Raw genomic sequence first — 12,736 nt, 5'->3', positions numbered from 1 at the left:
TCTCAATATTCTTCGGTGTATGGTACCCGAACCATAGCATCACTCCTCCATCTGCTCTGATGTATGGTACTCGAACCATAACATCACTCCTCAATCTGCTCCGGTGTATGGTACTCGAACCATAGCATCACTCCTCAATCTGCTCCGATGTATGGTACTCGAACCATAACATTACTCCTCAATCTGCTCCGATGTATGGTACTCGAACCATAGCATCACTCCTTCATCTGCTCCGATGGATGGTACTCGAACCATAACATCACTCCTCAATACGCTCATTAGAACCTTCAGAATACTCCCTGTATCAAGTATGGGTCCTCTGCTTTCAGTAGTACGGGCCCATACTACCTGCCACATCTACCCATACTTTCCACACGGACTATCCCGGAGCTCCTAAGTAGTTGCTCGACCTTCTCGTTCACCAATTACATCGAGCGCCCGCTCCTCAACAAAATTCTCTACTATGCCTGCGCACTCATCTGGCTAAAGTTACTCCCTAGGCTCTTCCTAGATTCCCACACTTCTCTGCCATCAGCTGCTGAAGAGCTCCTAATGATGCCAGCCATCTACCTCCTGAATATCGTCATATTCGCTTGGTAGCTAACTCCCATCATCGAGAGTTCCACAAAGCACGAAGCAAGCAGCATTCGAGCATCGAAGAATATATATATATGACTCACTCTGGGTGATAACTTCGCTTGCTCTGCTCATCCTTGAAAGTACCACCGAACTCTGCAACTCTTCCCCTTGCAGGTTCTAACTATTCTTTCTCTAAGTACCATGGTACTTATCTAGGTATCTCCCCTAGATTACTCCTTTACTCAAATCCCCTAAAGGATTCCAACTAAATATTCTCACTCATCGCATACTCAAAAGCACATCGCATATAACAACAATTCCTAGGCTAAGGCATCACAAATCAGGCCACTCTAGTCCTAAGATCTGGAATACCTAGCCTGTCTCAAGCATGCAATAATATCTCATAAAGTGCATCATAAATATCTCATAACACAAAAGTAAGGGTATTTTGGGAAATCACCGTTCGGGCTCTGGCTGATTGTACACACTGCTCTTTCTCGCTTTCTCTTTGAACTCTTATTCGCTTTAGAAAATTATTTCTTTGAAAACTTTTCTTACTTCCTCCGTTTGAGTCCAGATTTACCCGAAGGCGCATCCGAATCCCTCAAACCAAGGCTCTGATACCAACTTGTAACACCAAAATTTCAAAACAATTTTTCGTTTAAAAATAATCGTTTAATTCTTAAAAACACTATGCTTAAAATCTCATTCATAATTGAATTACAAAAAATAACTCCATTTTCACTTGCATAATAAACCAGGATCCTCAAAACATGACTCTTTCTCTGGTGTGTACAATCGAGCCGGTGCTATCCCGTGATCCTGAGAGAAACCTGAAACACATAACACAAAACACTGTAGGCACGAAGCTTAGTGAGTTCCCCAAAATACTACACATAACACATATTAGCCACTCGAGGCTATAACTCGGTGGGTCCGTGGACCCTACTCTGTGAACCTTCTGGTTCTAACTCTGGGAACCTTCCGGTTCTAACTCTGTAAACATGCATAGCATAAATCACATAGAAATAATGCATTACAACACATAACATACACAACATGTAAATACTCTATCACATAACTCTGGTTACCCACTCAACGTAAATTATAGTGAGAAGACTCACCTGGCAATCAGAAAGCAATTATCTGCACATGCGAACCTCAGACTCGCCACCGCCTAACACATATGGCAAATATCTCTCATTAATACTCGAAGTCCCAACTCTAATTAACCGGCGATTACTCTTTCCCTCTCTAGTCAGGTAGTGGGTAAAAGACCATTTTACCCCTCCCTGACCTCTATTACCTCTGTTGACCAAAACTCCCAAAGTCAACATAAGACAACTCTAGTCAACGGTCAACACTGACCAGACTCGGCGAGTACACAAGCAGGGGCGTAGTATCTATGGGGCCAGGAGGGGCAGTGGCCCCCCCTGATTTTTAGGCTAGAAGTAGGAATTGGATTCTAAAAGAAATTAGTTATAGGCCTGCTATCTTCAAATTTGGGCTTTGGCCCCTCCCGATTCTTAATCAGACATGTCCAATAGTCCATATTCTCCAAGCGATATCAAGAAATTAGAATCGGTTCATCCCCATTTGCCCAATTCGTCATTCGCTACCTATTTCGCCTGCTGTCTCCGTGTCTCGCTAGTCGCTTGTGCGACTTGTGTCGTTGTCTCGCCAAGTCGGCAAGTCGCTGGTCTCACTCTCGCCATCGCCATTCACCAAGTGCCCTAATCGCCGTTCACAAATTATAGAAAATCAGGTATGGAATCCTGATTACCTTCATCTCGAGACCCGAATCCTACTCTTTCTTTTCTGATTAATGATTGTTGGTGTTGCACTGTTGCTGCTGTTTTATGCTGCCTGCGTTATTGAGTTTCTTTTTTAACTTGGCTGTCATTTGCAATTTGCCAATTTAATTTATGAGTTGAGTTGTGAACTTATGATTTGTCAATTTAGCTCTTCTAGTTTTCTTTCAGTTTTGATTTAATGTAAGCTCTACTGCTCTAGGACACCAATTCACCAAACAGAATTAGAAAAAAATTGATTTGGTTATGTTATGCACTTATGCTGATTTTTGATTTGGTTATTGATTTTCAGCTTTGATTTCTAATTTTTGATTTGGTTATGCTTCACAGCTTTAAACAAAACTGAAAACAAATATTGATTTGGTTATTGTTAAATGAGTTATTGGTTATTGTTCTAATTTTGATTTTGAATTTTTGATTGAATCAGTTGTTTCTTCATTTTGAATTTTCTAGATATAATCATGGGAAAGATGAAAACCTTAGATTATTTTTTCAAAAGAAAGGTAGATGATAAAGAAACTAATCATGAAAGTGAAGAGAGTAAACATCATAAAGCTTCAACAAGTGAGCCACAACCGCAAAAAACGGAAAATCAACAAGAGATTGAGCCACAACCGCAAGGAAAGGAAAATCTACAAGAGAACGAGCCACAACCACAAGAAAAAGAAAATCCTAATGAACTTGATTTGAAGAATCTAGAAAGAGATCCCGCTAAACGCAAGCAAATGTGGGATTATCCGGTCAATTTAAGGGAGCAAGTGAGACGAGCTTATATGAATTTAGGACCTTTCCAAATACGTCTTAAGGAGTATCAAGCTAAAGGTTCAGCGAAACATCCTCGTAGATTCCAATATTCTTGGTTCAACATTTTTCCTAATTGGCTAGAGTATTCTCCAACAACACACGCTTCCTATTGTTTTATTTGTTATATATTTAATGATAAACCAAGTGTGTGTCATGGTTACGATGCATTTACTGTTAAAGGATTTGATAATTGGAAAAAAGTTAATGACGGGAAAAATTGTGCATTTTGAAACATATTGGTTGCTCACAACATAGAAATGCTGTTGCATTTGTTGAAAACTTAATGAACCAAGCAGCACACATTGAAAATATCATAGTGAAGCAAAATGAAGCGCAAATATTGAAAAACTGTTCATGATTAAAAGTTTCAATTGACACGGTTCATTGGTTGACCTTCCAAGCTTGTGCTTTACGAGGACATGATGAAAGTCCTAATTCCAAAAATTGTGGTAGTTTTCTCCAACTACTAAAACTTCTAGCATCTTATAATGATGAAGTTGCAAACATTATATTAGAGAAAGCTCCTTATAATTCAAAGTATACTTCTGGGGAAATTCAAAAAGAAATTCTTAGTATTATTGCCATTAAAGTTCGAAAGCATATTCGTAGTGAAGTGGGGGATTCATACTTTTGTGTCATGGTTGATGAGTCACGGGATGGGTCTAAAAAAGAGCAAATGGCAATAGTTTTGAGATTTGTTGATGCAGAAGGAATCATACGAGAAAGGTTCTTGGATTTGGTTCATGTTAGGGATACCTTATCATTAACCTTGAAAACAAATATGTGGAGACAACTTTTACACTATCAATTTGATGTTAGTAAAATCCGTGGCCAAGGTTATGATGGTGCTAGTAATATGAGAGGGGAATGGAATGGATTACAAGCACTTGTTCTTAAGGATTGCCCTTATGCATATTATGTTCATTGCTTTGCTCACAGATTGCAACTAGCCTTGGTGGCTGCTTCAAGGGAAATTATTCCGGTACACCAATTTTTTACAAACTTAATTTTTACAATTAACGTAGTTTGTGCTTCCAGTAAGCGTCATGATGACTTACAAAAGGCAAAGGCAACTGAGATTGAACAATTATTGGAACTAGGTGAAATCGAATCAGGGAAAGGATTGAATCAAGTGGGGACATTCAGAAGAGCTGGTGATACACGTTGGGGTTCTCATTTTCGTTCTGTTTGCAGTTTGATTGACATGTTTGCTTGTACTCGTGTTGTTCTCCAATGAATAATTGATGACGTATCTGCTACTTATTCTCAGCGCGGAGATCCTGATGCAGCTTACTGTTATCTGAAATCATTTGAGTTTGTGTTTATTCTTCACCTGATAAAGGAAGTAATGGGAAAGACTGATATACTTTCTCAAGCTCTACAAAAGAAATCCCAAGATATTCTTAATGCTATGGAGTTAGTTTCAGCAACAAAGGAGGGTCTAAATGATTTCAGAAACAAAGGATGGGATTCTTTACTTGCACAAGTAAAGTTTTTTTGTGAAAAACATGAAATAAATATTACAGATATGAATGCTCCTTATACTTCTACTTGATATCGGCCTCGAAAAACAGATAATCATGTTACTTTTGAACATTTTTATTGAGTGGATTTGTTTACAGCCACATTGAACAAACAGCTACATGAGTTGAATAGTAGATTCAATGATCAGGCAGTGGAGTTGTTAAGTCTTAGTTCTACTTTAGTTTCTAAAGAGATTAACGTTGATCAAATTTGTCTTCTTGTTGAGAAGTATTATCCTGAAGATTTTACGGAGCAAGAGAGGATTCAATTACGATATCAATTGGAGATTTTTAATATTGATATGACAAAGAATCCAAGGCTAAGTGGTGTATCAACTATTGCCGACCTTTGCAAGCGTCTTGTGGAAACTCAGAAACGTGAGACATATTATTTGCTTGATAGAGTGGTTAGGTTAATCTTGACACTTCCAGTTTCTACCGTAACAACAGAGAGGGGATTTTCAGCAATGAAAATATTCAAGAACCGTCTTCGCAATAAGATGTCGGATGATTTTCTTGCAAACAACTTGGTGATTTACATAGAAAGAGAAATTGTTGAAAACATTGATTTGAACTCTGTAATTGATGAATTTACAGACATTAAAGGTCGTCGGGCTGAGTTGTAATTCTTTTTATAGGTGTTTATTTGTTGAAAACAATTTGTGTTTTTTTAAGAATGTTAATTTCAGTTTATAATATTTTCGCCCCCCCCCCCCCAAGTTATTTGTGCAAGCTCTGCCACTGTACACAAGAGTGACTCGGCGAGTCCATACGGGTTCTCTAAATCCTTTTTAAACCTCTTAGACACGACGAGTTCCCTCTCCACTCGTCGAGTTACTCGGCAACGAATCGCGGGGCAACCCCGACTCGACTCGTCGAGTCTGCCTATGGACTCGGCGAGTTGCTCCCATGACAACCCTCATCTGACCTTCTGAGGTCAGATCTGCTTCACCAAACCATAGATCTAACTCCCTCAAAGCCAATAAGCACGAAAAGGTCGAACCTTGGGCACTCATGCAAGGTTCTACAAGCTCATTTGGGTGAAACCCTTCATTACATAACAACCCTAGCTCAAAACTCCAAATAGAATGCATAAAGCTGGATGGAAGGGACTCTCTGGACCTCTTTGGGTCCAGATCTATGGCTTCACACTCAATGGGACACTATACTCCACAAATCAAGCCATAAAGGAAGCTAGAAAACCCTAAAATCACCAATCTTAACTAAAAAAGAAAAGGGAGAATGATTTGATACCTCCATGGTGAAGATGCAAGCTCAGAAGCTCTAAATTGACACCCCCCTCCCCTTGACCTCCCTTTGCTGGAAATGACTACTCCATTGTACAACCACCTCAAGAATGCTCCAAAATGGATCTTCTTCACTCTCTCAGTTCTCTGGTTCGATAGGAGTCTCTCAAAGGTGTAGGTGGCCGCCACTGAAGGCCATAAGGGCCTTTAAATAGGTCCCAAACCCGGACAATTAGGGTTTTCCTTGACAACGACGACTCGGCGAGTCCAAATACCTGACTCGTCGAGTCCCTTCATTAAACTGGTCCCCAAAACGTGATCATACTCGACGATTTGAGGCGTCAACTCGCTGAGTCTCCTCATTCCCCAATATAAAATACTCAAATTCCCATACCTGGATATCCAGATGTTACAAAGAGAGCAATGGGTAAGAGTGGATACACAATGGCGGTCATTATATGGGCCGCTTCCTTAAACTCCCCTTATAAGCTAGCTTCGTGAATGAGGTCTACTAACCATAAGACTGGCTTTTCTTATACATATATATAAATATTAACTTTTAATTTTACAATATATATATATATATATATATATATATATATATATATAATGGTGTATTTTAAACTTTTAAAATACTAGGGTTCTAAAATTTCAGATTTCAAAATTAAACTATTTAATTAAATTTTAAAATATAAAACCAATGGTGTGTTTTTAAAAAATTTCAAAAATACTAGGTTAAATTTTTAATAATTAAATTAACAAATTAATTTTATCTTTTATCTAAAAATTTAACCCAATCATGAATTCATGATAAGGATACAAGATTACAGATTAAATTTCCCAATTTTAAACCATTAAAACAAATTTAAGGTAATTATCATAATCAATCCATGAAAGATTTGTCAAAGCCGAAAATCTGGGATCTGACAGCTCAACCCGTCAAGTCTTGGCAATGCACTCGTCGAGTTGATGCCAACTCGTCGAGTTCTATGAACAGAATGACGATTCTGCTCCCTTCTTCTTTGAACAATTCACAATTGCATCATATTCAACTAAAAAAAACTAGGCTCTGATACCACTGATGGGTTTTGGAGCATAACTACAAATCCTATGTGTTCATGCAACCCTATAATTTTGGATCTAGGTTATCACTAGTTGAACATGCAAACTTGAATACAAAAGAGAAACACTAATATGCATCTATAATAATCGAATTTAACCTAATACTAGGGTTTAGATACATACCTCAATTGTTATGTAGTAATAACAATTAATCCTTGTAGATCTTAAACTCTTGAGAGCAACTGCCTCAAATGTGACACCTCTAATGGGTTACAACACTCTTTTCAAGAGGATGACAGGAGAGAGGAGGAGATAGCACCAAAATTTCGGCCATGCTAGGGTTAAAAGAAAGTGGCTGTAAATCCAAAGAGTTAGGCTCCTTTTATACGTGAGGTTGCTTAGTCCCAAAGCTAGGGTTTACAGGTGGAAACCCTAATTTCGTGCTTAAGGCCTAAGCAACCCATGGACTCCTCATTTAGAAGCCTTAGACGAAAACTTATAGGGCCTCCCTATAATTTTTGTCCACTCCTAAATAAGGAGTCCAAGAGCCCTATTTCACAACTATCAATTAATTGCAAAACAACCCTTGTACTTTTAATTAATTCATTTAATCCCAAAATTAATTCCAAATTAATTTTTGATTAAATATTAATTAAATAACATGATTGCTAATTAATATATCATTCTCATAATATACTAATAAATCATTTATATCAATTTACTATTCCAAATAATAAATTCAACTTCTCTTCAAAAGTCATCTTATCAAGTTGCAAGAGTGAAGTCAACCCAAAGGGATTGTGCTACTATCAATTCAAGTATATACCAACTATAGTTATAGGCTTAGACACCTAATCCAACAAATAGATCTCCCACTCTCGAGCTCAAAAAACCATATCATTCAAGGTCTTGCAGCATGAAATACTCACAAACTCTCTCATCCTGCAACATATCATGGTACCTCACCTTCTTTATTTCCCCCTCTGTTGTGTACAACGGTACCAATAAATCCCTCTCCCTGAACTCGAAAGTGATATCTGCCATAGTCCCAGTAGTCTGGAAAAGATCCAGAAACTCTTGCGCCAACGGTTGCACCTCCATTGTCGGCGCAAACTCATCTCAGAACCTAGTCGAGAAGTCATCCTATGACATAGCATCGACATCATCATCACCCAACTCACTACTAACCTCTTCCCACCAATATCGTGCCCTGTCCTTCAATAGGCAGTAAGCATAACTGACCTTCACCTCATCGGAGCAGAAACTTGTCTGGAACCTGTTAGCCATATCCGTTAACCACCTCCTACAGACAATGGGGTCCTTCTCCGCATGGAACACAGGAACTCCCGGAAAAAAAGAGTGTGAGCTCCTACAATAGCCATAACCTCAGCATGGAAAGTGCCCAAGCGCTCATCCAAGATCTCCAGAATACTGCAAGAAATATCTGATGAGATGAACTTCTGCAACTACTTGCTAATCGGCTTACCACCCACACCTGAGCCGGAACCAAAACCAGAACCAAGACCTGGACCACCTCCTTGAATGCTCAACACCATACTGAAACAACATGCAAGAGATCCAAATATACCCAAGAATCCTCATCCCACACGCTTCGTAGATTTTCCAAGACTCTCCCCGATTCGTCTATGCATCCTGTGCTTTCAATAGTACGTGCCCAATACTACCTTCCACACATATCCATACTTTCCTCAAGAATCGTCTCGAATCCTCCAAGTCACCTACTAAAACTGATACTCTAATGCTTGCTAACAGCGCAACTAAATCCACCAAAGCATTTCCTAGGCTTTCCTAGGTGTCTGTCCTCACCCTGCCATCAGCTACTGAAGAACTCCCCATAATGTCAGTTAGCTACCTCATGAATATAGTCATATGCAATAAAGCCAATATAATCCTTCGAGTGAAGGACTCATCTCTACAATGGTTAGAATCAAACGAGAGTTGCGCAATAGGGTCAAATCCATCACTCTGAGATTATTCAACCTTTAGTACATAACATATTCACTTAATAGCTAACTTACATCACTTAAGAGCCACACAAAGCACAAAGAAAGCAACATTCGTGTAGTAGTGCTTCAATCCATAGAATAATCAAAGAACATTCAAACTCATATACTACAACTCATGCTGGAAACTTCCACTCTCACTTCTGATTCCCTTATGCATGCAAACTATACATAATACATGATCAAATAGACTGTTAAATAAAAGACTCTACCCTAGGACCATAACCAAAGGGCTTAGTGAGCTAATAACCATGTGTGCATACTATCATATACAAGCATATACAAACATCATACATATCTGTCACACTGATCATCAATCATAGAATTCTCCTGTAACTAGAGTACCGACCTAGAAGGTCATGAACATACCAATCCCGACGAATCATAAGAGCACAACATACCATCTACCCTGATTCTGATTTAATAGATCATAACCACACGTAGCATACCATAACAATAACAACTAAAGGGCCGGCCTTGGTGCCGTAGACCCTATCGATATACTCATAAGTCCTTAACCTTATAAGGTACTCCATAACCCACTATTCAACCCCTGTTCAAAGTCAAAGTCCTCAGTCAAGGTCAACAGTCCATGTTGACCTTTACTCGCCGAGTACTCTTGGCTACTCGCCGAGTTTCATGAAGTACATTCCAACTCACCGAGTCATCGGAGTGACTCGTCGAGTTCCTTTGATTCTCGATCAAACTTAAGGTCACCCATTGAGTTCCCTCCTTGCAACTCGACGGATCCACACTCATACATATCCAAGAGAAAACTCATCCGACTCATCGAGTTGTTCTTCAACTCGACGAGTTTATGGAAATCTTCATCGGACTCGCCGAGTTGTTCATCCAACTCGTCGAGTCCACGGCCATCTTCATGTGACTCTTTGAGTCACTTTGAGACTCGCCGAGTCCATTCAGTCCTTCTTTTCCATACAGACATATTTTGAGCCATGCAACGGCTCTAACTCATAGATCCAAGCTTCTGGGGCATGCTTATCACGTAACGTTGCAAACTTTACGTGCATGCATGGCTATAAAGGCTCTAAATGTCTATTTTAAGCTCTTAATGGAACTTTATGCTCAATAGGGACCTTAATCACAACCAAGACTGTGACTTTATGCTTCTAGAATCCAAGGAGGGTCCAGATCTGAAGTTATAACTTCAGATCTAGCCCATAGCTCATCATACCAACTTGAAAATCCATAAAAAGCCATAGAAACCCAACAAAAGGGAAAAAGTGAAGTAAGGATGGCACTTTGATACCTCCAAAGGATGCTAGCTGAGGTAATTCCTGCTTCCCACTCCTTCCTTGCTTCAATTTCCTTTGCACTCTTAGCTTTCTTCCTCCAAGATTCTCTTCTCCAAGCTTCAAACACCCCATCAAGGCACACACACACGAATTAGGGTTTTAAGGCGCTCTCCAATACTGTAAAGAGGCCAAAAGACGCTAAGGCTCCTTTACATAGAGGTGCAAACCCTGGGATTTAGGGTTTCCACTGCCAGCTCCTACTCGCCGAGTCCCAACATGGACTCGTCGAGTAGGTCACTTAAAACGCGATCTCATCCAGTTGCTACTCGACGAGTAGGTCAACCAACTCGTCGAGTAGAGCTTAACCCAATAATTCTTATTTAAGCAATACCTAAGAATCGGGACGTTACAACTCTCCCCCACTTGAACTAGACTTCATCCTTGAAGTCCGCTGGAATAAATAATGTCGGGTAATGCTCGTGCATCTCCGCCTCTGGCTCCCATGTCCACTCGGATCCCTTCCGATGTTCCCACTGTACCTTTACTAAAGGTATTTCCTTGTTCCACAAAATCTTCTTCTTCCTTTCCAAAATAGCCACAGGCCTCTCCACATAGTTCAAGCGCTCATCGACCTAAATGTCATCCAACGATACCACTGCCTCCTGGTCCAAAATTCATTTTTGCAATTGCGAAACATGAAATGTGTTGTGGATCCGGCTAAGCTCCTCCGGAAGCTCTAGCCTATAAGCCACCCTGCCAACCCTGGCAACAATCCTGAACGGCCCAATGTAACGGGGACCCAATTTTCCCCTCTTCCTGAAGCGGATCACACCCTTCCAGGGTGAGACCTTCGGAAGAACCATGTCACCCACCTGAAATTCCAGCTCAGATCGGTGTCAGTCGGCATAACTTTTCTGCCGGCTCTGAACGGTCCGCAGTCGCTGTCTAATCTGCTGTATCATCTCGGTAGTTTGCAGAACAAACTCAGTCTGACCCATCACTCTGTGCCCAACCTCGCCCCAGCAGAGTGGGGTCCTACACTTCCGTCCATACAACAACTCGAAAGGTGGGGCGCCAATACTGGAATGATAGCTATTGTTGTAGGCGAACTCTGCAAGCAGTAGGTGGGAATCCCAACTCCCACCGAAATCAATAACGCACGCCCTCAACATATCCTCGAGGGTCTGAATGGTCTGCTCACTCTGCCCATCAGTTTGCGGATGGAATGTCATACTAAAATGCAGTCATGTAAAGTTCCTCATGGAACTTCAACCAAAAACGGGAAGTAAACCTGACATCTCAATCGGAAACGATAGAAACCGGAACCCCATGACGAGAGACAACCTCTCTAACGTACAGGTCAGCCAACTTCTCTGCCGACGAACTCTCTCGTATGGCAAGGAAATGGCACTCTTGGTCAATCGATCCATGATGACCCATATAGCATTGAACCCCCTTGTCGTCTTCGGCAACTTCATGATGAAATCCATCGCGATCCGTTCCCATTTCCACATGGGAATCTCCAGAGGCTACAACTTATCATGTGGCCTCTGATGCTCGGCCTTAACCATCCTACAGGTCAAGCACCTCTCAACAAACCAAGCGATATCTCGCTTCATGCCAGGCCACTAATAACTCGAACTCAAATCACGTTACATCTTGGTGGCTCCCGGGTGAATCGAAAAACGAGACTTATGAGCCTCCTCCATCACTGTCTGTCGGACCCTTCCGAACATCGGAACCCAAACCCGACCATAACGGGTCAACAATTCGCGGCTATCCTGAAGAAACTGGGCACTTTCGCCCTTAATCCTCTCCAACTTCCAGTTCTCTGGTCTCATGCCCTCAATCTGAGCATCCCTAATCAAACCCACCAGTGGGGAATCCACCGCTATCCTCATACCCCTGGCTGGGGTCGAGGACCCAGCTGACTTGCAGCTTAGAGCATCCGCAACCACATTCGCTTTACCAGGATGGTAAAGGGTCTTGCAATCATAGTCCTTGACAACATCCAGCCACCTGTGCTGCCTCATGTTTAGGTTCGGCTGATCCATGATGTGTCTCAAACTCTTGTGATCCGTGTATATAGTGCAACGGACCCCGTACAGATAGTGCCTCCAAATCTTGAGAGCGAAAACCACTGCTCCCAACTCAAGATCGTGCGTGGGGTACCTCGTCTCATGCGGCTTCAGCTGTCGCGATGCGTAGGCTACCACTCGTCCTCTATGCATGAGGACTGCCCCCAAGCCAGTGATGGATGCATCACAAAATACCACAAAATCCTCCCCTTCCTCGGGGAGTGTCAACATCGGCGCCTCGCATAAGCACTATCGGAGGGTCTCAAACGCCCTCTGCTGCTCAGGGCCCCACCGGAAATCCACCCCCTTCCTCGTTAGACAAGTGAGGGGTACGAAAATCTTAGAGAAATCA

General features: G+C 41.3%; 1 protein-coding gene across 1 annotated transcript; it reads left to right on the top strand.

Moving 5' to 3' along the window:
* Nucleotides 1–2,851: 2,851 nt before the first annotated feature.
* LOC111901409 (uncharacterized) lies at nucleotides 2,852–5,343 on the top strand. The gene is made up of 4 exons (XM_023897256.2): nucleotides 2,852–3,212; nucleotides 3,560–4,380; nucleotides 4,465–4,693; nucleotides 4,817–5,343. The coding sequence occupies exons 1-4, from the start codon at nucleotides 2,852–2,854 to the stop codon at nucleotides 5,341–5,343; spliced, it is 1,938 nt and encodes a 645-aa protein (XP_023753024.1).
* The last annotated feature ends 7,393 nt before the right edge of the window (nucleotides 5,344–12,736 follow it).

This window comes from Lactuca sativa, chromosome 3 (assembly GCF_002870075.4).
Source record: "Lactuca sativa cultivar Salinas chromosome 3, Lsat_Salinas_v11, whole genome shotgun sequence".
In the NCBI taxonomy this organism is placed as follows: domain Eukaryota; kingdom Viridiplantae; phylum Streptophyta; class Magnoliopsida; order Asterales; family Asteraceae; genus Lactuca; species Lactuca sativa.
The sequence above is the reverse complement of the archived record's forward strand: the minus strand, read 5'-3'. Positions and strand labels throughout refer to the sequence as shown.

Bases quoted from the DNA above. Each gene is read 5' to 3' on its own strand.
- LOC111901409 (XM_023897256.2), top strand. From the start codon at position 2,852: ATGGGAAAGATGAAAACCTTAGATTATTTTTTCAAAAGAAAGGTAGAT. The intron at 3,213-3,559 runs GTTCAGCGAAAC...CATGATTAAAAG, and splicing joins TAAGGAGTATCAAGCTAAAG to TTTCAATTGACACGGTTCAT. The intron at 4,694-4,816 runs GTGAAAAACATG...ATTTGTTTACAG, and splicing joins TGCACAAGTAAAGTTTTTTT to CCACATTGAACAAACAGCTA.